General features: G+C 41.6%; 2 protein-coding genes across 4 annotated transcripts in view; one reads left to right on the forward strand and one right to left on the reverse strand.

The window, feature by feature from the left end:
* The window catches only part of LOC110987575 (cationic amino acid transporter 2-like), a 143393-nt gene extending 132887 nt beyond the window's left edge, over positions 1-10506 (reverse strand). The window contains exons 1-2 of one of the 2 annotated variants that reach the window (XM_087147371.1): positions 10055-10506; positions 1266-1478 (exon numbers count right to left, since the gene is read on the reverse strand). In XM_087147371.1, the coding sequence (XP_087003497.1) occupies positions 1266-1441 (176 nt within the window). In that variant the 5' untranslated portion in view covers positions 1442-1478; positions 10055-10506. The remainder of the gene's footprint in view (positions 1-1265; positions 1479-10054) is intronic. The other variant, XM_087147372.1, reaches the window with a different exon arrangement.
* A 1655-nt stretch (positions 10507-12161) lies between these two features.
* Positions 12162-23259, forward strand: ndufb5 (NADH:ubiquinone oxidoreductase subunit B5). Of its 2 annotated transcripts, none has more exons than XM_022254499.2 (6): positions 12162-12321; positions 14782-14873; positions 15971-16037; positions 16918-16979; positions 20879-20985; positions 21867-23259. In XM_022254499.2, the coding sequence occupies exons 1-6, from the start codon at positions 12204-12206 to the stop codon at positions 21979-21981; spliced, it is 561 nt and encodes a 186-aa protein (XP_022110191.2). In that variant the 5' UTR covers positions 12162-12203; the 3' UTR covers positions 21982-23259. The 2 variants fall into 2 exon arrangements, with proteins under 2 accessions (XP_022110191.2, XP_022110190.2); XM_022254498.2 differs by having other exon boundaries at positions 12164-12321; positions 14779-14873.
* The last annotated feature ends 245 nt before the right edge of the window (positions 23260-23504 follow it).

A 23504-nucleotide genomic window follows, 5' to 3' on the forward strand; every position in this document is an offset into this window, starting at 1 on the left:
GGCTCGACATCTGGGGTATAAATCCCACCAGACATTTGTGATGGAGTCAGGCTTCTTGATCCAAGTCACAGTATACATGTAGGTACTCACATGACCAGATCCTTTTGGTGGGCCGGCCAATCCAACTCCCATGTATATGTAAGTGGCATCTAAGTATTTTCCTTGCAAATGTAAATCGTGATTGTCATAGTTTTTACTGAGAACTGGAATGTATCCCCCATCCTAGTAAAAAGCAGTGCCCAAGCTGTTTGACATGGTGTCTCAAGTTTGTATCAATTAAAAGACCTGGTTTCACTGACATTAAAAAGGCGGCAGGTGTCAACAAATGCTCTGTTGTTGTAATTGTTGTTTAACATGTCAAATACCCAGTATGAGTACAGTCACGTCATATAATATTTACAAACGGTAAAGTACAAGTGAAATTGAAACAAGGCTGATATGTAAGGGTTTTGTCATTGAGGAGATCCCAACCAACCCCTACGTACATGTACAAGCCCCCGATGCACAGTATACCGCAATATTAAACTGGTTTTGATAAAACAAAAAGGATCGCTGATCCAATGGTTTACAGCTTCATCCGTCATTACTCGAGGTAGTTTGTATGCCTTTGTTAAGTTGGGAAACTCGGCCAAAAAAGTTGTCTTTGTTTACGACTATAGCCAAGTGACTGAAATTAGACTTATAATATCTACTGCAGAATTAAACGGAAACAGCGTGGTGATGTTTAAAAACCTAATAACCAATTTTATTGGAGCTTACGAGGCAGGAAATCAAGAAGAATTTAGTGATACCATTCAACAGAAACTAAATAACTTTGATGCACAACAGCAAAGTTTTAGAGAAAAATAAGAATGTTTTACAGAGCAGCAACAAAACATGATCAATTTCATGAAGCTTTTGAATATAGAAACAAAAAAATATTTTGGAAGCTTGCTGCATAGCGTTACAGTTTATTCAAGAAGGATTTATAGACAATACCAACAAAACTTAACAAGAATACCGGTAATTAGATGCGCTCAAACAGAACCCAGAGATGCTATTTCAGTTATGGGTTTCAACAGCTTAATCATGCAACGTTTACACACAGGTACCTGGGTGAGTTTTTGCTGCTGCCACCATAAAGTGACATTTGATAGCAAATAAGAGTGTATGTGGCCCAGGCCTTGTCCAAAGTGGGAGGTGTTCATTACAACTGTGTGCATGCACTGAATAACATGATCTTTTTACCAAACAACACGTACAGTACATGTATATCTTCAACGTACCTTTGTTTGCAAACTTTAACAGCTAGTTCACCCCAGTGGATATGGTGTGCCTTGTAAACTTCTCCAAAGCCACCTTCCCCAAGCTTGCGTTTGCATGTCAGAAAGTGTTTGGGTATTTCTGGTAACTGGGTTGAAAATTCTGATCTGTTAGCGGAACTTTCAAACGCAGAAGCCATGGTGTGCTCAGTCTAATGGAGGATGCAGTCAAAGGATCTATAGCAAAAGTGAATAAAAATGAAAGTGAATAACATTAACAACTCACATCCACAGTTTACAAAGCTGTCAGGGTACACGTAAGTCCATGTCCAAGAGTTTGCTTGTCTTTGCATAAGTGATTTTCACACAGTGAAACTATATACATGTAGTTTCCGCAGTCAATGGTAAGTGGCAAAATCGCTCACATTGTTGCAGCTAAACCCTGGCAACCTTTTGGACAAGCTCCCAAAATCTTGTCAAATGAGGTCTTAAGTACATTTTATTCAAAATTTTCTCATTTTTAAAAAAATCAAATGACAAATACAGCCATAATTAAGCTTAGCATGCATTTCTCAAAACCCTGAGTAGTCTGAACAAAATTATACATGAACATGTACTGTGCTGATGTGCCAACTTAATGAACATGATGAAAGCATGTATTTGTTTATACATGAACTACATGTATCTGGTTTCTATCAATTGTAGCATGTGGAACATCAGGGTGATCACTAGAGAATGAAGTACATGAAAGCTGCACCATTACGTTCCTTGTAAAATGCACATTTTTTCAAGAATCAAAATTTTGTTTCAGTCGTACTGATACAATAGCTCTCGTCGTATCATTTGCTACCACAAACCATTCAGAGCTGGAGTTTGAGATCGACTGTTACATCTCAGGCTTTGATAAGAAAGCGGATTTATTTCCCATGTGAAAGTTGAATTTTTATGGATTGCAGGCATGAAATGAATTGTATTTGTTCATTTAAATTTTCAAAAATACAATTTTTCAAATGGATCCATCTTTACACATGTACATGTATGTACACGTAAGACTGGGCAGGAGCTGCATGTGCATGTATGTGTTCACAGGTTGGACGGCAGTACTGGGCCTGTGAACAAGCTACAGTACATGTATCTTGAATTTTGAGGTTGAAAAAATATCGGTAGGTGAGAGGGCACTAGCGCTCAACAATTAAGCTTGTCATATCTGTAAAGACCAATATTAGGGAACGTCTTCAAGCTTCACATCAGTAACACCAGTACAGGTACATTCATGTATACCATGTAATAAAACATCAAAAACTTGTTTTCATTTACGGACACCGACACCAGCAATTCCCAACCTACAATTGAATTAGACTCAATTCACTTTTACGTTTGATCTTATTGATGGACACAACTGGAGCTCTTCACATGACAGACAGCTACAGAGAAAAATACAGACAGGCTAATATTGTGGTAGTTTTATGTGAAAAATTGTTAGCTTACAATTGTTCTCTGAATATTAATTTTAAACATTGTGCATTCTTTCCCAATGTATTCAGTTTGTAATTTGAGAGTTGACAGCAGCTTGTTTTTTATTGGGACGCATACAAATTAAGTTGGGATGTGTACAACTAATTATTGTTCATGTATGCACAAGGCTCCTCAAAATGCTGAAGATCAGATGATTAGCAGCTTGCATTCAAATGTGTGCATATGATGTATGCATGTAAGGTATTCATCAACAGAGTTGAAAAGTAGCCTCTTTTGGCTGCATGTACAACATGCTTGGATGGTGTGCTGTTCTTCAACAATACACAGGTACACTCCTTGACTAAAAAGTTCAGTCACTGCCTGCAACAGACAAATCTGTGTAGGCAATTCCAAAATGACACTTGGCCAGTACTTTTGAAAATTACAATCTTTGATTTAAGCAGCACAAAACTGACCACCGATTTTGCTCTGTCCCCCTTCTCAATTGTTCTTGCAATCTATCATTTTATCTCTTCAAGTGGTTCCTTTTCTCTTATTTTTATTTTCAATACCACTGCAACATTTGGGTAAGCAATAATATTTTGGCCGAACAAAAACATTTCTTTGATGTGGGTCACATGACTGACCCTGTTTTCCATAAAACAGGACCTCACAATGTTTTCTGGGCTTTACAAAAAAATTAAACTACTGGTATATGATACCAGTTTGACAGCTTTACGACTGAATAATGGCAAGTCACAATCTCAAAGACCTGACCAACATGTTTGCTCATTGTTTATGTGCCTACTATTTCTTCCTTCCCCCCCTGGTCCACCCCACCTCCAAGGCAGGGATTTTAATATTTGATTCTACAAAATCTAGCACAAGGCCAACTTAAAAGGGTGGAGATACCCCCCATCTCATAGGATGGAGGTTAGAAATTTGATGATTTGCCATGATTTACCTTTTCATTAAAAAGGTCTGACACACTCAGTGCAGGGCTTGTAAAACATTGCCAGCAGGTTTATTGTATCATCGGGTTAATCTATCATTTTTTTTTCTTCAAGTGGTTCCTTTTCTTTTAATTTTAAGGCCTCTAGTACCATCCCCCTTCCCTACCTAGACAGTACCTAAAATCACATCCAGTGCATCTTCCACATGCATGGCGTTCAAGGCATGGCATGTTCCATACAACCCCCGTGAAAATGCAGAACCTGCTGACTTCCCACAACGACCAGCACAATCCACTGCACAAGCCTGGAGTGTACAAGATCCCCTGCCAATGGACGAAGTTCGTTACAGTATGGAGGCAGACTGTATTTGATGAATTTAATTTCCGTGCGGGTTTCAGTACAAAAATCCATCACTTATGTGGTTATCTGCTTAAAACAGATGTCAAAAAACTTGGCAAGAGGTTGCTACCAGATCATGTGCCCTGACATATTGGGGGGATATGGAGACATGTTGCCCTTTTCCATTCAGAAACTACACTACCTTTAGGGGGGCAGGGTAATGAAGATTCTTCACTAATAAAAAATTCCTCAAGATGTATTCTTTGCGTTAGGGAGATGTTAATTCATATAACGGGGTTTGCCCTTACCCAATGTATGTATTATTGATGGGATTTCAAGCTATTCATGGTGAGAGGCAACTAAGGTGGAAAGCTTGCGGTAGCACCAGGCAAGGATATGACCTCTTTGTGAGTCTGTATGGTTCTGAAAAGAACCGTGAGGAACTCAATGTCTCAGACAGTATGCTCTGTCCGTCATCAGGAGACTGAAGAGATGCCGACATAGAATGGGGCTTATAAGCTGACTGGGAGGACTGGAGTGTGATGGATCCTACTGTGTAGTCAGGTGGAACGGGGATGCAGCTGGTGGATCCACCTGGGTACTGATGCATGTCAGTTGGTGATGGGCTGTGGCGGGGGAAGGTTGCCTGGGTATAGGAGACCCATGGGCGGGGGCCTAGGGTATAGAGGACCCATCAGACCGGGAGGTGAGCAGGGCTGCCAGATGTCGCTGATGGAGAAGCCGATATCTTGAGGCACGGTGGGGTGTTTGGAGATTTCCAAAGCTTCTCTAATGTGTCTTGGGTACCACTGTTCGATGCTAGCGATGAGGTGGGCTTCTTCTTGTATATACCTGGTCGGCAGTGTGGATCTTGCCTGTCCTTATGGGGAGTCAGCATCCCGTGGATCTTGAGGGGAGCTGTGTGGAACACCTTGATGTTGTGCTCGCTCAGGATATGCTGGATGTAGTGGGGGGTATGTCCTAGGTAGGGAGAGTGACAGAACTACGGGCCTTATCTAGTTGGCTTTGGGTATAGGGGACCCTACGGCTGGGAGGGGGACTTGATCTTGCGTCTTGAGTCTTGATCTGCTTGGGCTGGTATCCGTTGCGTTGGAGTGCCGTGGAGATGTGGTGGAGTTCCTTGTGTAGGTGCTCTTGGTCGCAGATGTTGTAGGCTCGGCGGATGAGGGTTCTGTTGACCGATGACTTGATTTTGGAGTGGTGGAATGTATCGGTCGGTGTGGGTGAGCTTGTGATAAACCCTCCAGGCAAGACTTCCATCCTCCCTTCTGGACACCTCAACGTCAAGAAACGAAATGCTGCCATTCCTCTCCTGTTCCGTGGTGAATTGGATGCTGCTGTGAAGCCCGTTGAGGTGGTCCAAGAAGAGTTGAAGGTTGTCTTGCCCGTGCTCCCAGATGATGAAGGTGTCGTCCACATACCGGAGCCAGATCTTGGTGGTCTGCTGTGGCAATGGCGGTCTGCTCGAACTCTTCCATGAATATGTCAGCCAGAACCAGGGATATAGGGGATCCCATGGAGGTTCCAGCTGTATGTTCATAGAATTTGTCCCGCCACTGGAAGCTGACAGAATTGACGCAGGTGGTGAGGAGGTCTTGAAGCTGGTTGGGGGTGAGGTCGGTGCAGTCCTTGAGGCTGGTGTCGGCCTGGAGTTGGTCACTCGCTATAGTGCTTGCGTCGAATGTGGGAACGCAGGTGAAGAGTGACATGACATCAAAGCTGACCATGATGTCGCCTGGCTGCAGCCGGAGGTCTTGGATGATGGACGAGAATTCATCTGAGTTCTTGATATGATGCTGTGAGTTACCAACTAGAGGGCGAAGGATCTTGGCCAGGTGTCTTACAGTGTTGTAGGTGGGCCCTCCTCTAGAAGCAACGATGGGGCGTAGTGGGGTTCCCTTCTTGTGTATCTTGGGCTGGCCGAAGAATCTTGGGCATCTTGAGTTGGATGGACGTAACTGTCTGGTGGAGGGAGAGAAGCTTCTGTTGCAGCTTCCTCTTGATGGCTGCCGTGGGGTCTCCAAACACCCCACTGTGCCTCAAGACATTGGCTTCTCCATCAGTGACATCTGGTAGCCCCTGCTCACCTCCCGGTCTGATGGGTCCTCTATACTCTTGGCCCCCCCTGCCCATGGGTCTCCTATACCCAGGCAACCTTCCCCCGCCACAGCCCATCACCAACTGACATGCATCAGTACCCAGGTGGATCCACCAGCTGCATCCTCGTTCCACCTGACTACACAGTAGGATCCATCACACTCCAGTCCTCCCAGTCAGCTTATAAGCCCCACTCCATGTCGGCATCTCTTCAGTCTCCTGACGACAGACACAGCATACTGTCCGAGACGTTGAGTTCCTCACGGTTCTTTTCAGAACCATACAAACTCACAAAGAGATCGTATCCTTGCATGGTGCTACCGCAAGCTTTCCACCTAAGTATATATTATTAATAAACACTGTATGCTCAGTGCTTGTCCGAGAGCTTGCGAAAAAGTCACAAGCTTACTCGGGTGGGACTCGAACCCACGACCTCCTGCTTACTAGTGCAGACGTCTTAACCACTCGACCACCGAGCTTGCTGGGGTCGGCTGTCCGAGTCTGGTGGCCCAAGGTTGACGACCATCCACTTACAAGATTTACAACAGTCAACTACAACTTTTTACTACATGGTGTGACGACCACAATGCTTCTCCGATAGCAGCTCCTGTGAGTTCCGTCGAAGACTTCCTCATGTACCTATTTCTCTCTGGCCTCCAGGTTGCCAGGTTGTGAAAAGACCGTCACTGTCAGCTGTGTGGTTCCATGTATCCAATCATTGCATCACTACCTCCATAGCATGCAGCAGAACTGTCAAGGGAGGTACCTCAGCAGTCTCATCAGGGCATTGCTTGACTCACTTAAGACCCAATTTCAGGGCATTTTTGTTGCCGTTAGGCTGCAAGCTTCACTGGAGGATCCCAACACCCTTCCTTTTGGTGACCCACTCTACCTGATGGCTGCTGTGCTGAATCTAGCATTCTCCACTATGTGGTTGATCCATGATGTCACCACACCAGCCAACATCAAAGAAGAGGTCGTGAAGTTTATTAAAGGTATGGATAAAACATGATATATGCTAAATGGTGCGTCAGTACGGTCTGGAGGCCAATTCCGAATACATGTTGCCACAAAGAAAAGTTGATGCCATAAAGCATGTTTTTTATTTGTTGCTTAATTCACCAAGGTGACTTTTTTGTTATATACATGTATTTTCAGAGTTATATCGGAAGCACACGCTTTGCAAAATTCTGATGATACTAGTAGTGAGGAGGAGGATGGGCCTGAGAAAACTTCTCGTCTGTTTGCTGGCTACACCCGCAGCTACCACAACAGCAAAACATCTGCAGCAGCCCAGCTAGCCAAGTATTTGGAACTTGCACAGGGTTCCAGCTGTAGTGACTCACAGGGATGTCTTCACTTCTGGAACATCAAAAGAAACACACTGGACAAGAATTTTCCAGTCACCATGAGAGCACTCGCTGTTCCCGCATCCAGTGCTCCCATTGAGCGAGTCCTCAGCCATGGGGGTATCGTCATGCGTCCTCATCATGCCCGATTGAGTGACAAGCTGTTGTCCAACCTGGTGTTTTTTAAGTGTACAGTGTAATTAGCTCTTCAAAATGTATAGTTTCTGTTAAATTTTTTTTCCCCATTTTTTTCCCATAGACCTCATTCTAGAAGTTACTTTAGCAATCTGATCAATTTCAAACTTGGCCTTATCTGAAAATATGTGCTGATACTTTTGTAAGTGTGATGTCATCAGAGGTCATGTGACGTCCATTAAAACATTCATTTCCAGATTCATCACAAATTTGGTGGGTACATATGTGTCACAGAGTGACATTAAATCAGAATTACTTTTAAATTAATAATACCGTATAATTTTGGCCCTGATTGTTGAAATGATAAACGTGGTATTTAGTGGTGAAACAAGATTTTATTTTCCTGAGCCGCCACATCCAAACATTCCTGAAGTCAGTCAACCTTACCAGAATGATGGGCTGAGTGCCAGTTGAGTTGTTATTGGTAGATGTAGCCACTCATGCATTAATTTGAATAATGAATATTTATGAAGGGTATTGTACACAAAACATTTTGAGTTCTTTGGAATAAGGCGTGGCAGTGCTGGAATTTTTCTTTCGGGTTTAAAAGAAAAGATACATATGGGGTGATGTGAGGAGTTCATTGCTGGATTCCGAGGAGAGGGCAGCGGCCAGCCTCGATGACTTGTAGTCGTGAGTCGGGTTAGTCTGAAGATGAGTAACTTCTACTTATGGAAGTAGAATAAACTACATGTACATTTAGACTGTTCAGAGAAACGGAAAGCCAGGAAACGACCAGTTCCTGTAAGTTAGCCATGTATAAATATGATATTGGATATTTATTTTATACATTTATTCCTTGCAAAACCAGAATCATGGGAATATGGTGGTAATTTTCAGGGTTTTTACGTTAAGAGGAAGAAGGAGTCGGTTGACCGGTGGTGACGGAAGGGTTGGACCGCGGCGGCGGGACGCAGAAACTTGCCGAATCAGCCACAGGCCACAGAAGCTGACTACACCGCAAAAAATAGAAACAACATGGTGGCGGGACATTGAGGCGCTCATCACCACATTTAAATTGTAATAAATAACAATGTTAATGTAAGAAATAATCCTTATTTTGTGTTCTTTTATAAATAAAATGTAAATATTGTACAGGCAAAACAAATTTCCAGCAACAGGTGTGTATATATTCGTGTCTCAGTTACCAAAGGTCTGTCCCTAAGGGTAGGACAACTCTAGGGGTGTGACAATATGGAACTGTTATAGACTAAAATTGACAGTTGGCCTTGCATGGCCCCACTCCTGGTTTTAAAAGATATCACATGATTTATAAAGATGATAGGGTTTTACATTGGTAAAAAGGTTCATAGAAATTATATCCAATTACTATGTTATGGCATGTTATGGTTTGTGTTATGGCATCATAACTATTTAACTTTTTCCATGGACTGTTTACTTATTTTCATTTTACAAGCCACTTTGGCAATTACATGTTTTAATCTGATCAGTTTCAAGCTTGTCATAGTCATTAACCATCTTCTGAAGATGTGTGCCGAAACATTCTTTATTTGTGCCATTTAGGGTGCCATGTGACCTCAATTCATGGCATACATGTAGGCAAGCCAATAAATACATGTATGTAATAAAATGAAGAAATTATAGCAATGTCTGTCACTTTCCTTTTGATGTACCCCCGGTACATGTACATTGTTTTCAATATTTTACTTGAGACTTGACTTGAAAAAAAATTGACTTGAGACTTGTCTTGAAAAAAATTGACTCGAGACTTGACTTGACTTGGAAAAAAATGACTTGGTTACAACTCTGCCAGTATCTGCTCCATATTTCTACTGCAGGATGGGCCTTGGGGTCCAGACCAGCAAATAAGTTGCCATGGACAACAGTGATGCATATCCCCACTTCAAAAAATCAGGAAAAATAAAATCAGGATTTGTGAGATCCCAGTCGAGTGAATGAACAACAGAACACTATAACTACATGTAACTAACTGGATATCGTGTCACTACAAGAAGATACAGTCACATACCCAAATATTAATGGGACGGAGGGTTTGAAGTTGTTAATCCTGAGGGTATGTTGGATGTACAAATAACCTAATCAGACAGTGGACGTAGAAGCGTTTGAATAAATAAGTGATAAGTGGTGATGTCCAAATATCCATCACCGTCCGTGAGTCGTTCGTGTCGCGTCGTTGGTTAGAACCATTGTTCGTTTTTTTTAATACATTGGGCCGGCCATATTTGCTTGACGTTCCTAGGGGACGAGTCAGTCAGGGGCGAGTCGGTCAGGGGGCGAGTCGGCCAGGAGGTGAGTTGGTAAGAGGCGAGTCGGTCAGGGGGCGAGTTTACGAGGGGGGGGCGAGTTGGAAAGGGGTGAGTCGGTCAGGGGGCGAGTACCTGACACCCTTCGTACAACTACATACAAGTTACATTGTACTTACAAGCATCATAGCATGGCCAGCACGAAAGGATATAACTTCCGGGTATGACGCACAGCATGCACAGTGAGTGTTTACTGTCCCTCTTTCGTGTCTTCGCTGGATTCTGTTGTCTTGTTACTCTGTCATTTGATCTGGAATGCGTCGATCATACACTAGTACTAGTCTCAGTTTTCGAAACTCAGTGAGAAAATCAGGCATCTGAAAGCACGTTTTTCGAAATTCACAATCATATCCACATGCGCACCACGAGCGAGAGTTAGCCTATGGAACGCCAGAGAGGCATTAAATGTGATCACCGAATCGATGCACTGTGAATTAGTGGACTGTGGCTTTTAGTATTATATTCCGCGGAAATTAAATAGGAGCACCCCCGGCCCAGCGTTCATATAGATACAGCTTATTTTGATGATAATAGAGGTTTAAGATGGAACGCCAAATGTACCAATTTGTGATGTTACTGGATAAATGTTTGATGATGTCTTGTTCTCCTTCCATTAGTGGTATGAGGACAGTTCCAGACCGTACCCATTTTTTTCAAGTTCTGGGTACCTGTACCCTGCGTTTTTTTATAATTCCAATTTTTTTTTAAACATTCTTTTACAAACGCAAAACTCCCCATTAGCCTTTACAGCCTGGCCAGCCTTCTACACAGAAATAAGAAATTAGAACCGTCTGCGCCCTGCCCAGGAGCTCTTTTTTGGAATCGTTTTGGTCCCGGTCTCTTCCCAAAAAATTAGCTCACAACCTTGACGGTGGTCAGGAAAAAGTGAAAATAAAGTAACGCATTTAAAATATGACTATAACAATAAATAGTCAAATACGTTATGAACAAATAAACAAATAACACTGAAAAGGCAAAACACTGAGTTTAACGAGATTTCAGGAAAAAATCGCAAATAACTGGCAACTTTTGGTATAGTCTGCGGCCAATCAAAACCTATCGAATATTTTAGACTGAAAAGAACAACGTACGAAATCGTTGCTGGACACTGTGTTTCAAAAAAAATGCTAAATCCTCATCCTGTGAAGTCAGCCTGTGTAAATCTACTAAAAGAATCTGCAACGAATGTAAAAAAAATAAATAACTCTCTTACGAATATAAAAAATATAAATCGAGTTGCAGAATTTGCTCACCGAGAAAATGTGAACACGGGCGTGACAAATATTCATGTAATGTGTTACAAAAACGATAAAAATTAGGTATAAATAAATATTATCTTGTTAAATATAAAAGACAAATTGGAAAGGCCACTGGCAGTAGCTTATACATGTATATGGAAAAAAATCTATGCTGACAGATTATGTTACGACTCACAATATACCTATGCCAGAAAAACAAAACAAAAAAAACCTCAGGAAATATTATATCGCAATTTAGCGATAAAAAGCTTTTATGAATTACTACACAAGTAGAAAAGGCTCAAAATAATCATTTGGAAATCTCGAGCACATTCAGAAATTAGCGCTTACTTTTACTACTATTTTGGGGGTATCTTCGTTGAAAGGCAAAAAAAAAATTTCGTGGCCACCCCGTAAAATTGAACCGAAAAGTGATCTGGCCATAATCTTGAATTTCTAGTATATGTAGTATATGTAGCAAAAAAGGAGGCCAACCTCTTCACGAGGCGGCGCTATTTAGGTCCGTTTTTGCACTGTTTTTTATGGACGCGTCTTTGGTGTATGTAGTGCAATCCTCGAGCTCGAACGGTACGGCAAAGTGGAAATGGTGCGAAGTGACTGTAAAAATATCTACATGTATCGTTGTTACGCCCCAACTATAGCATCAGTCCCAACTATAGTTGGGCCCCTCCTAACTATAGTTGGGTCCGTCCCAACTATAGTTGGGCCGGCCCAACTACAGCATAGAGGTCCAGTGTGCATGATGTGCCCAGCATGTGCCAAAGTCATATTGTTTACAAATGTCGTGTCATTGGTCATAGGGCTAGATGAACATATGAAGTGCCACATTTTAGATGAATTGTGTCAAGCGTGAGACACATTGACTTGGATAATGTTGAGACATTTTCCACAGACATTGGTCAACAATAGTTGGGCCAGCCCAACTGCAGCACTACAGTTGGGACTGTCCCAACTATAGTTGGGGCTTATGCTATAGTTGGGGCGTAACATCGTCAACTTAGCTGGAAAGATGGCGGCTCTTGTGCAGGGATGCGCGTTTCATTTCAGGGTTTTGAGATTAAAAAAACCCCAGCTAATTAGATGCTTGAAGGTGAATTCTTCTCCGAACATGCCAAGTGCCACGCAAGGTAGGAATGTAAAGTCAAGTGATAAAAATTTCAAAAAAACTGAAAAAAGCGTTCAGGATGTTTGTGTCCAATGCCGGTCATGACGGTTACCTATGTATGTAGGCTATGTAGGGAGTCCGGCACTTTTCAGGTTTTTTTATTTGACCCACACAAGTTTAGTACCATTGGAAAGGTAATTTCAAAAGAAATTGAGTGGTATAAAAGTTGGCTCAATAGCTGCAAGTGTAGCGAAGTTATGCATTTTTTAAAATTAAAAATAGGCCTAGGTGTAATCAGTCCATCACTTTTTGGGGTGGGCACAAGTTTTCTTTTGTATTTGAACCACATGGAGTCTTGAAGCTTGATCCTCATCAGTTCCACTTCCAGACATGCCAAAGTTTGACAAAGATCTGTAGTTAAGTCACAGAAGAAGTGTAACCGATGTGAAGTTAGTTCCTCGTTTGACGTTCGACATTCAACGTTGAACAAGCATGGAGGCAGAATCAGGAACAAGTAACTGTTCCATATTCGAACGTTGAATAAGTAACCGTTTGACATTCAGGGTGCACTCGCCTAAATGGCTATGGAGTGCAACAGGGACAAAAAACAAGCTGTTTCCAATATATGTTGATTTGAAGCTTTGCATGGTGAAGTCATGAGATGTATAGTACAATAGGCTTGCCGTTGCAGCATGGACTAAGTCTCTGAGAAGATGTGTGGTTATTAAAAGAACCAGTAAGTGCTGACTCGACTTTTCGGTCAGGATACTCTCGCTGTCTTTTGGAGAGGGTGCTAGACTCAAGACCTTAATTTCAACCAGGGAAAAACCTATTTCGACTCTGAATAGGGGTCTCACAACCTTTTGTCATGTTGGAGCATTTCTTTGTCTTTAAACCAGAGTAAAAAACGAATGAATTAAACCAAACTTTTTTACAATGAATATAAAACACCTAAACCCCATGCCCCGCCCAGAGATGATGTCATTGGTCTTTTGAATCGGGGAGGGACTCCTTCCATCTCGGCGTATGTGGTTCTTTGGTGTGGAACAATCCCCGGACGCAAGACTTGCCGTTTAATAGATAGAACTAGAGGTTAATACTAAAAACGTCCTTTTTTTCATGAAACTATTTCACAGAATCGAAAATACACCAATCCCACGACTGAGTATACATTTTTTACTGTGCTTATCTGCACATTAGTGACCCCGTTGCGTCCATTTCAACCAGGGTAAACTTAAGGCAGACATTCGCATAGTGAAAACAGCTGTGATGAAAGTCTTGTCTCCAGTGCACGTGTGGTCAGTAATACAAGCCACGAATACCGTTTCAAACCCCAACCCATCCGGAATGCCTTTATAAACCAACCCTCCATATGAACCACAGCCTCCACATCTAAAACACGGGATTGAGTGTTTTATTTCCATGGCCGAAAAGTCTAGTGTGAGGCATTCATTTTTCCACTGTAGTTTCCAAGCGGAGAAGTCTACCGCCGAATACATGTATTTCAAAACAGTCACATGTGCCATGTCATGAGGCCCATTGTCACTTTGATAAGCTATCCCTGCTATCTGGTGCAAAATAGAGCAATTCAGAGGGCCCAGTTTGGCCCATTACTTTCAGAAGTACATGTACAAGTGGGCTGGTCTGCATAATCTCTAAACTCGTCAAAATGTTGGACTGAATTTTCCAAACTCAACCAAAGACAAGCAGCATTAATCCTAACAGTCCTCAGTCCTCCAACAGGTGAAGGATTGAGGAGTGTTAGGGTTAATTTGGTAGCAGCGCAAATGTTTGAATGTACATCACAGATAGGCTTATTTTTGGTGTTCGTGATGTACCTCTCACGGGCTTGGCAGCTTTTCCAAAAATTTGGTTGAAATTTTTCTCCCGTTTACTAATCAAAACAAAAAGTTTTACATTCTGGATATCATTTATAAACGTACAATTTTCAATTGTAACTAATAAAAACTACTTTTCATGCACTGTATACTTGGTTTACAGGAAGGTCACTTTGAGTCATGTAAGAAAAGGCTTGGTATGAATAATATAAGATGCTTCCTTGCAATGACCACAGCTGGCTATAGAATGGTATACATGTAAGCCGCAGGGCCCGTGAAGGATCCTTCAAAGTGATTGGTTGCAAACTTCATGAATAATAGTGAAGTTATTTAATTGAAAATAGTTTCAAGAATGAATCTAAAAATGAACAGAGGTAGACGTTTTCTGCCTAACATTTTAAGCTGTGACATACATGTACAGTGTACATGTAGACATGTGAGTCCAGGGCTCGGACAACTCAAGAGCCATAAATAGGGCCCTCTGTCAACACTGGGTCCATGGGATGTGCCATACACGTACATGTATGCAGTGTATACAACATTTTATGCTCAGTACTACTCAAGGCAGCATCAGGCTATTTGCAGGTTGATATTCACATGGAACATAATTTTACCCACAATACGTTTTTGTATGTTTTTAGCAGTTAGCCAGCGTGGTATGGCCAGTGGGGGTGCAGCAAGGAAGTTTTTTGTCACTCCAACCCGCTATGCCGACAAACGATTCATCAGGGCAGTGGTACGTATATGTTCACAGATAGGGCATATTATTCAAACTTTATTTATGCCAAGAAATTGTGGCCTGAAGAAGAGCCTACCATACATGTACATGTATGTATGGCATATTTTACCTTCATATTGTGTGGTGTTGTATGTACAGTGTATGTGTATAGTTTCCAAAATGTAGTTTACATGTATGGACTATGCGTTGAGATCACTAGTACAGTGTACCTACCTATGTGCCCTTAGGGACTGTGTGTTACCAAAAGAAGGCTCTATCGGTACTTTCCCCAAGCTGAAGGTCAAGGGAAATACAGTAGAACCCTCTTTTAGTCCATCATATTGTACACGTTGGCATGGATGTCACGTGCACCCGTGACTGAATTATGCCTGTCCATACTACATATAACACAAGTCTATTGTAGAGGCAAAATAAGAAAAGAGTCAAAAGACACTACTTACAAGTTTTATAATTGAACTGGTTTAATTTGACCATACAAGTAATAATCAGTTCAGTGATTAAAGGAACATTTTAGTTTCCCTGGATTTCATTTTTGCATTGGTGCTCACTGGTCTCGTCATACATGCACTGTACATGGGCCCTTCTAACTGCGCACATATTACGCTCTGGAATTTACACATGCATGATGTCTTAATGTCTGAGATCATGTCTCAGAGCAAACTGCTTGACAGCCGTTCTTAAAGACAGAATTCCCTCGGGTTACTAATATGTACATGTGTGAGATGGTCAGACAAATTTTGCCCAAATGGTAGTACCTGTAACAAAGCCAGTGTTCCAGCAAGGGCTTAGATTAATTTTATAGTGTAAAAGCATATTTACTCTCAATTTTAAATACATCTTGTCTTCTGTGGCCCCCTGAACACTTTTAAAAGTATCTATTCAAATATCAAAGTTGCACGTACTTTGCTTTTTTTATTCTTTTTTCATTTATTTTAAGACTGAGGTGGTACAATTCAACAGAGGGGAGTGAGGTAGTCACTGAACTCAGTAAGGTGGGCTGCCTCACCGTTGAAAAGGGAAACCCTGGTTGGCAACCTTGGTGTAACATTGTGATGTAACTCATCTCCTTCCATTTCAATATCTTTTGTCAACAGAGGTTTTATGTACTTCTGACCGCAATACCATGTGCTGTGGGCATAACATTCATCAATGTTTTTATAGGTAAGAAACTCACGTAAACTATGCCAAGTTTTGCTCTTACACCGACATACGTGTATACATTCAGGACGTGCTCTAGTGTGGTCTGAGAATCACGGAGAAACCACAAGCTTGCATGGGGTTCGACCAATGAGTTCCTGCTCAATAGTGCAGTCGGTTCAACTGCTTGACTACAGATTTTGCTGAGATTGGGTGGCTGGCTCAAATCCAGTGCAGCAGCAAGTACTGCAGATAGTCAATGATATCAATTTTGCTTTGTGTTGGGAATGTTAATTTCACTGTAGGTCTTACACTGATGCATGTGTATTCTGTATTCACACTGCATTCTTAGTGTCGTCCAAGAGTTTGAACTGAATCCCACGTGAGCAAGCTTGTGAGTTTTTTGGCAACTCTCAAACCTTATTAAGAACACAGTGTGAAGGTGTACATGTCAGTGTCGTGGCAACAGTGGCGTAGCCGGGGTGTGGGGAACATGTGTTCCCTTCCCACAAATTCCCTGTGCCTTCCCCAGGTGCCCCCCCCTCCCGAAAAAAAAAACCGGATGAATAGATGTTGAACACGGTTCACAAAAACTTGCGCCCCCAAAACACATCACTGAAGCTGGTGCCCCCCATAAGATGCTGGTGCCCCTTTGCGTCCCCCAACCAGTAAAATCCTGGCTATCCCACTGCATGGCAAAACCTACATGTACATGTAGTATAGAATGAGCATCCTGACGCATAGCCAAATTCATATCACTGACCACCTCAAAGAAGCAGTTTTTTAATAAATTCAGAAAATATATCAATGTGAACAATTTGTATTGCTGTTTTCCTGTTAACTGATCATGATCATTCTTTTTTCCCTGTGTTAAATCCATATTTTCCCTGTGTTATCCATACAGGACCAGCACAGTTGGCAGAGATCCCTGAGGGATATGTGCCCAAGGAATATGAGTACCATCAGGTATGCACTGACATGTATGTTTAATATACATGTACTTCTGTTGGAATTGTTGCATCATGCTGTCATCCTGGTTTAAAATCACAGGCATCGGGGAAAAACAGCACACCTGGGATTTTTTTAATGATTTTTGTGAAGCTAGATTTTAATATTAGAAAGGTCATGCCTGCCAACTGTTCCAGTTTAAGTGGAATCTAAAATCACCCCGTTGCAATTTTTGGATGAAAAATACAAATTTGAAGAAGGTCTCACACACTGTACACGGTCTGGGAATGTGCCCATACCCAATAAACATCCACACACATGTAGATTCATAAAGCATGGTGATCTTGAAAAGATAATATTACGACTGCTAATCAGGTTGGTTTTTACGAAGAGGTTTTCTCTTGTTCAAAAATGAGAGCAGACATTTGAGTTTTAAGCAAAATCAACAGAAAAAAATAGGGAACATTTTGTGCGTGTGCACATAGGGCAGGTCTGAATTCTGGGTTGCCACCGGCATGACGGGTGAACTCGCAGTTTGAGACATTATCCATGACAGAATTAGCTTTCTGGAAAATTTCTTCGGAAATGTCAAGACAAAAAAAATGATACTCCCTACCAAGTATTCACTTTAATTGATTTTGCTCAACTGCAAACTTTGTTGGTGAAGACAACTTCAGTGAAATGAAAATGATCTTTTTCCACTTTTTGGTACGAGCCCCAAGCTGGACGTAGAGAGGGCAAAACAGTTTTGACTGTTGCTTCTGTGTGCAATCTTGGAACAATAATGACTGCAGAGTTAAAGATGCATGAGCAGATCAATGGTATCTGTCGCTCCTCCCCCTATGTTCTCCACATAATTGGTCAAATCCGTAAATACCTTGACCAGGATACCACTGAAAATCATATACGTCTTCATTGCGTGTCGTCTCAATCAGTGCAACGGTTTGCTTCTGAATCTCAAATTTCAAAACTACAACATATTCGGAACTCTGCCACCAGACTTGCCACACGCTCATCAACGCGGCAACACATCACCCCAATTCTTTGATCACCACACTGGCTACAGGTCTCAAAGTGCATTGAGTACAAGGTTCTACTGCTTACATACCGTATTATGTTTGAAGGGATCAGCACCCTTATATCTCTAGGAACTCATCTGCCAACCTTGTCACACTCTTTGTTCTAATGTCAACTTGTTCTTCCAGTCACTCGCACTCGGTCAATTGGTCATCAGTCTTCTGGAACTCACTTCCAATACACATCAGGGATGCAGAAAGTGATCATGACTTTAAATCTGTGTTAAAGACTTGAGTTGTTTTAAATCATTTCCATTAATGCTAATGTTACACCCCAGGTGACCGGTACAAGTCACCGTGAGGGTGCACATTAAAATTATGACTCCAAACTGTAAAAGAAGGAAACAGGTAGGCACTTGTAGGGCATGTGTTGGGGTCGATGTTACTTCGACAAAGCATGGAGTCAGAGTCTAAACTTAAATACATTATCTGTTACTTACTACTAATAAATCTAATCCTAGAGATTAACAAAAATCGATACCACACAAACCGTGGTCCCAGTATCGAACATTCAGTATCGATTCTTCAGTATCGATTCTTTACACGAAACTTTAACTGTCCATACTATAACAAGAAACATGAACACATTAGGTTCCAGTCCAAATCTATCAGTTGGTCAATTAGGCTACAGCATGCTCTGTACTGGATTCGCGTTTCGACCTGTTACACTCCACTCAAATTAGCATGGCCAAAGGGCCTAATTCAGGCTGTATCTACCACACACCTGAAAGAGTTCGCAATGAATTCACTCCCCAATGGGCCTAGTTATTAAAAGTTAGAAAAATCAAAGTGCGGGTTTAGGCGAGCCCTGATTCACTTCATGTCCGGTCCCTGCGTGTTGCATACTGTCGTAGTGGTAAGAAATCTTCATGCCACATGATACGTGCCTAACTTGCCAACAAGTAATTATTGACCCGTCAAAGACTCATCCTAGTTGCTATGACATGAAAATCTAAACAATATAAATCACTTGTCTACTTATTAAGGACCTCATAGATTGGCATAAAAAGAAAGAAGAGCATTACATACCTGTAAAAGAAGGAAACAGGTGGGCACTTGTAGGGCATGTGTTGGGGTCGATGTAAAGCATGGGGTCAGAGTGACTCAGATCAAAGACTCCACACATGTGACCACACTGCCTTCCAGGAAACATTACATATAAACACCTGCTACTTCCTCTCTACAGCCGTTTCCTGTCCATCACCACTCCTACACTGAGCAGTTGTAGGATTCCACTGTACTAGCAGCAAGCACAACCATAAAAAATGGGGGGGGGCATGTTCTTGAGATAAACAATGTGTACCTATTTCAGGCCCCTACACTTACAATTGCTTTCATCAATATATTACTGATGTACATTGTACATGTATCATTTGGTGATTTGATGAAGCGCTTTGAGATGTTAGTGTGAATGCACTTTACAAAAACTGTATTGTTATTATTATTATAATTAATGAACGTTGATAATGCCCTCGCCTCCATTCTCCTGAGCCGGTCTTAAATGCATGTTTAAGACTGGCCATCCACATATTTATTCCCTTATAAATCAGTCATATGAAGTATAAAATGTAAATGTGACCCACCATCCCAACACCAGGCTGAAGTCAGTAACTTCATAACCTCAAAACAGTGGAACCTCCACTGTTGAGATTTTCATGGGAGTCTTACAGCTATCACCACCCGTAAGAAGCTTACTGCAGACAGAATTTTGATTTAACGTGGATCACTTCAAGTCTAAAAAAAAAATCAGAGAAATTGTTCAACATCACAGATACCGACTCCAGCCTGGTTTTGGGATGGTGGGTCACAAATAAAAGTTACAAGTCAAAATAAACAAAATGCCAACCCAGACACATACATGTAGACTAGACAATCATGAATCAAGCTCAAATGAAACACGTACATGTAACTTAACTGTAGGAAATTTATATTATCAGTGGGTGCATGTTTTCTCCTCGTCTTGATAATTTTGCACTTTAAAACCAAGTGTCCACAGTTTAGACCAATCACCTTACACGTGTAAATCATCCTGGAGAACATTTCAGTCATCAGTAGACTTAATTCCCCGATAGGCAATCCAGTCATCTGCATAAAATCTCACTGCTTGAGGCGTGACATCAAATTGCAGACAGTTCAGAACCAGACCCGGTATGCTAAATCCTTTCCAACCGAACCGGTATGAAGCCAGATGCAGCCTGCTCATCACTGAAGTGTGAAACCCCCCTCCCATAAGTCTGAACTGGTGACTAAGAATTTGAACACTGGCCATTTTGGAAGGATTAGTTTGCCCGGTGGGCTCACTGTGGAGTGGAAAGAAGAGGATTAAACATGTCCCTAATTGCTTTTTATTGTGATCAGTCAGAGTGTGACACAGAGACCCAGTGGAGTTAATCCAGGCCAGTTTGGTTCAATCCAAAGTCCCAATCCCTTTTGAGATACCTAGCGGCCTCACCCCAGACAGTCGGGGAAGTGATTCTAATTTGATGATAGGCATTACTGTCTTTGATCAAATAATTGAAGAGAATAGGGCTGAGGATTTTCCCTTGGGGGACACCTGACTTGACGTCAATCCAGTGGGAAAGTTCCAAATTCAGAATGATTCTCTGCATTCTACCTTCTAGAGAATTCATTACCCATTTCAGGTTACAGTCTCCAAACTGAAAAGCATTTAGTTTCTTGGAAGTACATGTGCCTAGTGTTGCCAATAAACCATAGCAGCAGCTGCAGAAAGGGTACAGGTTGGCTGGAGAGGGAATAATTACTGAAAAAAGAGATGACTGACAGAGTTCTCTCCAAGGGCCTTCATGATGAAATCTTTGTTATATCATTGTGTTTCCACAGCATCCAATCACGCGCTTCCTTAGCAGGCACTTTGTAAATACGCCACAGCAGGAGTACGAAAAGATGGCGCATTTCCTTGCCATCGAGCAGGAGAAAATTGAGGCCAGGTGAGAGCTCCTTCCTTTCCAAATCCATCCCCCACCCATTTCCCCATTCCTCAGAGACATCTTTAACCACTTCTGCCGGGGAGCCGGGTTTTGGGCACTGTGTGTTTATACGCGTGGCCGGGGTATCTGAAATCGGACAAAGGGAACTGGGCTTTTAACAAAAGACCGTACTCGGAACAAAAGACCAGGCTGCTGGGCATTACCGACATTTTTTCACTCTCAATATTGGAGAAAATCCAGCCTTGTTTTGAAACAGTATACCGCAGTTTGGGGCATTTATTGCGAGCGGATTACCACCGGTGACAAAAGCGCTCCACCACCGCAGCAGTGAGCCACACAGAACCGCTGCATGCTAATCTGGCCCCTATTGAAAAGAGGTCAGCAGTGCACTGAGCCAGGTTCGTGAACAAAAGAAAGTTATAACACCGCACAATCTGGGCTCTTTTTACAAGGCTGCAGGCCTAGCTGAAATACTCAGGCATCAATAGATTTTGTCTGTCAGGGTAGAGTGGCCACCAGACAGTAATTCATGTGGGAGCAAACGTCCATTAATTGAAATGATGAATTTTTGAAGAATTTTGAAAACTGAAAATCTTGAAAAAGTCCTGATTATGTGCACTGCATTTTTCAAACCACCCGGCAGCAAGTGGTTAAGCAGAAATTTTCATTAAAACCCACCATAATCAAAGGCCGTATCTAAATGTTACAGCCTTGACTGGATATAACACATACTGGTACTTGTACCAAAGAGAAGCATACATTACATTACATTGTACATACTTCAAGCCACAGGTAGTTGCTTCACAGCGCAACATTGTGCAGTAATATACATGTACATGTATATCACTATACACACACTGACAATTGATTTTTTTTTTCAGGAAAGCTGAGAAGACAGTGAAGCGACTGATGCATCAACGAGGCGATGGCCATTGGTATTACTACCCAATTGAATCACCAATGGAAGCGCGCCAAAGTGAAGAGCTCAAAGATTAATTACACCAGAATAAACGTGTTAGGAAATAGGAATATTGGTTTTTTTCCACAATGAAATGGTTTCATTCTGTGGTAGGCCTGTTTGTGTGATCTGCCACCACGGGAAGAATTCAGTGAAAATGATAAAACTAAGGAGGCTTCAAGCTTGGATGCCTCGTCTGGTGCATGGTTTCACATGTGTATAAATTGTATTAGAGAATTCAGGCTTCGTGCAACTGGACCATCAAATCCTCATCAAGAAACTGAATCAACCTTTAGTCAGCAGACAATGTGCTCCTCTAGTCCCAAGTCTTTTTTCCCCCCTATTTGCACTGCTGCACAGCCCGCATTGTAGGACCAGGGAATTGTCGTTGTGTAGGGAATATTGGATGGTGTTTTCAGGCTCCAGAGAGTGAAAGGATTCCTTTCAGGCATGCACAGTTGTCTCATTCTCAGCGCTCATGCATCTTGCTCAAAAATTGGTAATGGCCTTCCATGTACAGTCGAACCTCACTATTAAGAGGATAACTGGAACCCTGTATTATCAAGAATAAAATTAATGAAAAACAAAGGAATGAGATCTAAAAATGTCCTTGTTTTAAGCAGAATCTTGTTTTAACAGTGCTCCTATTAACGAGGTTCGAGTGTATAAGTCTTTTTTACCCCAAATTCAGCAGTATCCAACTAAAGAGGTTTCTACAGAGAGGGGTCCCAGTCACCAGTACAAAACTGCCTGGGATACTTGGTACGCTTGGAGAGCATGTAATGGATGTGGTTACACATTTAAACAGTAAAAAATTGCTTTTCATTCTTTTTTGTTTGGAGGGGGACAAGTCGAGTGTGCTGCTTGAGAAAAACCACCTTTTGATGGTGAACATCTCTTAATCAGATTAGTTCTATTTGTCAAACTGTTTTACTTCATTTAATGCAAAGAAATGTAATTACATGTATCTGCACTACTCGTAATGCTTTTAACCAAAAGCTGCCTTCATTCTAAAAAAAAGAAAAACATCCTTATAATTACTTTAAAACCTGTCTTTGTATATACAGGTTGCACCTACTTCCTCTGCAGAAATCCAGGTCAACAGGCATAATTATGGATTTTTGTGCAGCATGACATCATTTAGGATGTTCTTGTTTACTTACTAGTAGCTTACATGTACATGCAATAGTCAAGTTGTGAGACTTTGGAAAAAGCACATGTATATACTGCAGTGACAGTCTATTATCAAATGAAAACTAGTAATGGAGAAACTGAAGTGTGGTGTTATGTTTGAATAAAGTTTACAGTTTAACACAGCTGTCTTTCCATATTTTTCACTAATGTGATATTTGACCGCAGTTTTGAACTCAAGTATGAGTATATTTTCTTGGGCAGAGGTACATTATTATCAAGTTTCATAGAAGAGGAATTTCCTAAGGCCCAAAAATGTCTCTGGTTTCTGGTCAGGGGCTGGCTCCAAAAGTGATGTGGTAACGTGGCCTTTTTTTAATTTATTTTTTTGGCCGCTACTTTTTTCCTAGAAATGATGCACACATGTGCA

This window comes from Acanthaster planci, linkage group LG16 (genome assembly GCF_054643075.1).
Source record: "Acanthaster planci isolate LZ-2023a linkage group LG16, COTS_SCS, whole genome shotgun sequence".
NCBI classification, from domain to species: domain Eukaryota; kingdom Metazoa; phylum Echinodermata; class Asteroidea; order Valvatida; family Acanthasteridae; genus Acanthaster; species Acanthaster planci.

What these genes read in the sequence shown, in the direction of transcription:
- ndufb5 (XM_022254498.2), top strand. Translation starts at nt 12,204, where the DNA reads ATGGCGGCTCTTGTGCAGGGATGCGCGTTTCATTTCAGGGTTTTGAGA. An exon ending in ATTCATCAATGTTTTTATAG is followed by an intron (nt 16,038 to 16,917) that starts GTAAGAAACTCA and finishes TTATCCATACAG; the next exon opens with GACCAGCACAGTTGGCAGAG. An exon ending in CAGGAGAAAATTGAGGCCAG is followed by an intron (nt 20,986 to 21,866) that starts GTGAGAGCTCCT and finishes TTTTTTTTTCAG; the next exon opens with GAAAGCTGAGAAGACAGTGA.